General features: G+C 36.8%; 1 protein-coding gene across 1 annotated transcript; it reads left to right on the forward strand.

Annotated features, from left to right (window-relative positions):
* Positions 1-498: 498 nt before the first annotated feature.
* On the forward strand, positions 499-3732 carry LOC149561672 (uncharacterized). The gene is made up of 2 exons (XM_089823826.1): positions 499-3168; positions 3284-3732. Exons 1-2 carry the CDS (start codon positions 504-506, stop codon positions 3730-3732), a joined length of 3114 nt encoding a protein of 1037 aa, XP_089679952.1. The 5' UTR covers positions 499-503.
* Positions 3733-4015: the final 283 nt, after the last annotated feature.

Below are 4015 nucleotides of genomic sequence, written 5' to 3' on the forward strand. Positions count from 1 at the left end.
AAAATTATTTAAAAGATAAATTATTTTTTAAATGTATTAAAATATTGTAAGAATTAAATAAATAGCATCATTTTTAATAACATTTCTTACAATTAACTATTGTCAACTAATCTTAAAAAAATATTGAATATAATTTTTAACAATAGAAAATATCATAATAAAATTTTAAAAGCAATTCTATTTTAGAAAGAAAAAATAAACTAATATGCAAATTAGAATCAATGAATGATTTGCTCACATAGAATCCTACATAGAATGAGGTAACTAATTAGTTGTTGAGGTTGAGATTAAAAAGTCATTGATTAGTGAAATCTGGTTGATCAAAATTCCGAGAGTCTTTACCTAATGAATAATGAGCTATTTCCCAATTTCCAAGCATAACAAATGTTACGACTTACAAGGAAAGACATAAGTATGTGCAGCCTTCACTTTAAAACCAATCTCAGTCTTAAACCACACATATGTTGTTTGGGGTTATTGTGCAAAGTACGCCAAGAGTGAAGATGAACACGATGATTCTGCCTCTCCTATTCTTTCTTTCTGCGATGCCTGCTCACATGGCAAAGCCTTCCAATTACTCTGATCAGCAATCCCTCATTGCTTTTAAATCTGCTCTCCTTGTGGATCCGTTCAATTCCTTGTCCGACTGGTCTCCCAATCACACCTTCTGCAATTGGACTGGCGTTATATGCTCCTCTCGTAGACAGCGTGTAGTTTCATTGAACCTCACTTCTATGGGATTATATGGCTCCATCTCTCCCTTTCTGGGTAATCTTTCCTTCCTTAGAGTACTGGGTCTTTATAATAATAGCTTGGAGGGCCATATCCCATATCAGCTTGGAAGACTGCATCGCTTGAGGGTGCTTCGCCTGTCTATAAACAATTTGGAAGGTCACATTCCATCCTCTCTTGGAGGTTGTCGTTCTTTACAATCTCTCATACTGACATATAACGATCTAAGTGGGAGCATTCCCTCTGAACTGAGTCTTCTTTCAGATTTAGAAACCATAGCATTAGGAGCAAACAGATTGACAGGTATTATCCCACATTTTTTAGGAAACATGTCTCTTTTGACTATCCTGGATTTGGGTGAAAATAGACTCGAAGTTGGTATTCCGGCCGAGCTGGGTATGCTTACTCAACTTAACAAGCTTCTTCTTGACAATAACAACTTGACAGGATTAATCCCCGCCGCCCTTTCAAATTGCACTCGTCTCCGATCATTGGACCTAAATCAGAACCACTTGAGTGGCCCAATTCCACTGGAGTTTGGAAGGCTGTCAGATTTTCAAGGATTGTATTTGTTGGAAAATCAACTCACTGGAGGAATACCCAGCTCATTGGGTAATTTGACGAAGCTGCACTTGCTGGAATTTGGTGACAATCAACTGAGCGGCACGGTGCCCCCGCTATTTGGGAAAATGCAGCAACTGCGTGTTCTCGATTTGTGGGGAAATCATTTTGTGAGTGGAAGCATTGGTTTGTCCATTCTAACAGTCTTAACGAATTGCACCAGCCTGGAATGGCTTCATTTGGGCTCTAATTACCTCAGTGGCGTCATCCCCACTTCTGTCAGCCTCTTTTCAAATTCGCTCTCTTTTTTAGGATTATTCGCAAATGAAATTGGGGGAAACATACCAGATGAGATTGGTAACCTCACAAACTTGACAACATTAGACCTAAGTGAAAACAGATTGAATGGCACCATTCCATCTACACTCTGTAAACTTCCGAATCTGGAAAGGTTATATCTGGACATGAACAATTTAGAGGGAAGAATTCCAGAAAACATTGGCGAGTCAAAAAGACTTGGACTGTTGTCAGTCAGTGAGAACATGCTTTCAGGGATAATACCAGATAGTCTTAGCGAGCTTCCACAATTAAGAGAACTTTATCTTCATCACAATCAATTATCGGGAGAAATACCTGCTAGTTTAGGAAGATGCAAGACTCTAGAATTAGTGGACTTGGCGTACAATGAACTAACAGGAAATCTACCAGCTGAAGTTGCAGGACTTGAGAATCTCCAGTTCTATTTCAACATTTCTGGAAATTTATTGCAAGGTTCTATTTTAGAAATGAGCAAAATGGTTATGGTTTTAGCCATAGATGTTTCTCATAACAATTTTTCTGGAGGCATTCCTAGTGCACTGGTAGGCTGCAAGGGTTTGGAGTATCTAAATCTTTCTGGGAATGGATTTGAAGGACCAATCCCACCATCACTTGCAGATCTGCAAAACCTACAATACATGGATCTTTCTACCAACAATTTATCAGGTATGATTCCTGTAACTTTCAAAAAGATGAAAATGCTCAAGCATCTCAATTTCTCTTCAAACAAGTTAACTGGAGAGGTGCCAAAAGGAGGAGCTTTAGCAATGCTCGAAGCCTCAGAAGTTAGGGGAAATGCTGGCCTCTGTGGTGGGTGGTTGAACTTGCCACCATGTTCTTCATCCAATCACAAACACCCATCAGTCTCCAAAAAGGTAATAATTCCTTTTGTAGTTGGGACTACAATCTTGATAATGTCTCTTCTTTTGGTAGCATTTTCCTATAGATCATACAAACATTCCAATAGTCCTAGTCTCAAAGTATGGCCTCCAAAAATTACATACAAAGAGCTTGTAGATGCAACAAGTATGTTCAGTGATGAAAATCTTTTAGGAATTGGCAGCTTTGGGTCTGTTTATAAAGGGACTCTGAAAAATGGTACAAATATTGCTGTTAAAGTTCTCAAGCTGCAAGATGAACATGCTCACCAAAGTTTCAGCAAAGAATGCAATGCTTTAAAGAGAGTTCGACATCGGAATGTAATAAAAATAATTTCAGCATGCTCCAGCCTTGATTTTAAAGCATTAATTCTTCCATTCATGTCAAATGGAAGTTTACAGAAATGGATATACCCTCTGGAAGGGGATAGATGTACATTAGGTTTGAGCGATCGAATAAGGATAGCAATGGAGATAGCACAAGGAATGACATACCTTCACCATCATTGCCCTGTTCAAGTGATTCATTGTGACCTCAAGCCTAGTAATGTTCTATTAGGAGATGACATGACCTCATACATAGCAGATTTTGGCATTTCCAATATTATTTTTGGAAATTCCATAGAAGCATTGACTTCTGCTAGTGCACTTAAAGGATCTATTGGCTACATTGCACCAGGTACAAATCTCTCTCTCTCTCTCTATAATATTTTATTTTCTTTATTTATCGTATAAACTATTGTATGCTTTAAATAACCTATGATTAATTTATCCTTCTTTGATTTTCATTATAGAGTATGGAATAGGTGGAAACCTTTCTACAAAAGGGGATGTATATAGTTATGGAATTTTAGTTTTAGAACTACTGACAAGAAGGAAGCCAACAGATGATATGTTTATTGAAGGAATCAATCTACAAAAATGGATCGAAATACATTTTCCAAATAGAATCTCCAATGTGGTGGATAATATCTTGCTTAGAGATGTTCAAGATTCAGTGATGCCAATGGTAATGGAATGCCTTACTCAAATTATACAAATTGGGTTGTTCTGCACAAGGGAGTCACCTCAAGAGCGGCCAAATATGTCTGATATAGTTGATAGATTAAATACACTTAGAGCTGCATTTCTTGGTATTGCTAAACCTCCTCAATTACCAATAGATATCACACCTTTTATAAACAATGAAAGGAACACTACTAGATTAGAAAATGAAGGAAGTTCATTGACATCTACATCCTAGGCCCAATAAAATATTGTTTCTTTGTTACATGTCAAGTGCAATACACATGATGTCCTCATGTACTATTTTATATGTTATTGTGTGTTATGAAAAAAAGTAAAATTAATGTTACAATAGTTCTTGCTTGTGTTACATGTATGGTATAATGTTGGACATGATTTCATTCCCCACAACTAAAATTGTGAGTGGAAGGAGATGTGGGCATGAAGTATTTTAGACAAAACAACAATATAGATACATGATTGAATATATAACTTAATGGAAATGAAAATTTCATGAAAGA

This window comes from Cupressus sempervirens, chromosome 4 (genome assembly GCF_028749045.1).
Source record: "Cupressus sempervirens isolate cs-2001-9-10 chromosome 4, ASM2874904v1, whole genome shotgun sequence".
Taxonomy (NCBI): Eukaryota; Viridiplantae; Streptophyta; class Pinopsida; order Cupressales; family Cupressaceae; genus Cupressus; species Cupressus sempervirens.

Coding starts and splice junctions, on each gene's coding strand:
- LOC149561672 (XM_089823826.1), top strand. CDS start 504: ATGAACACGATGATTCTGCCTCTCCTATTCTTTCTTTCTGCGATGCCT. Junction 3,169..3,283: donor TATTGGCTACATTGCACCAG/GTACAAATCTCT, acceptor TTTTCATTATAG/AGTATGGAATAGGTGGAAAC.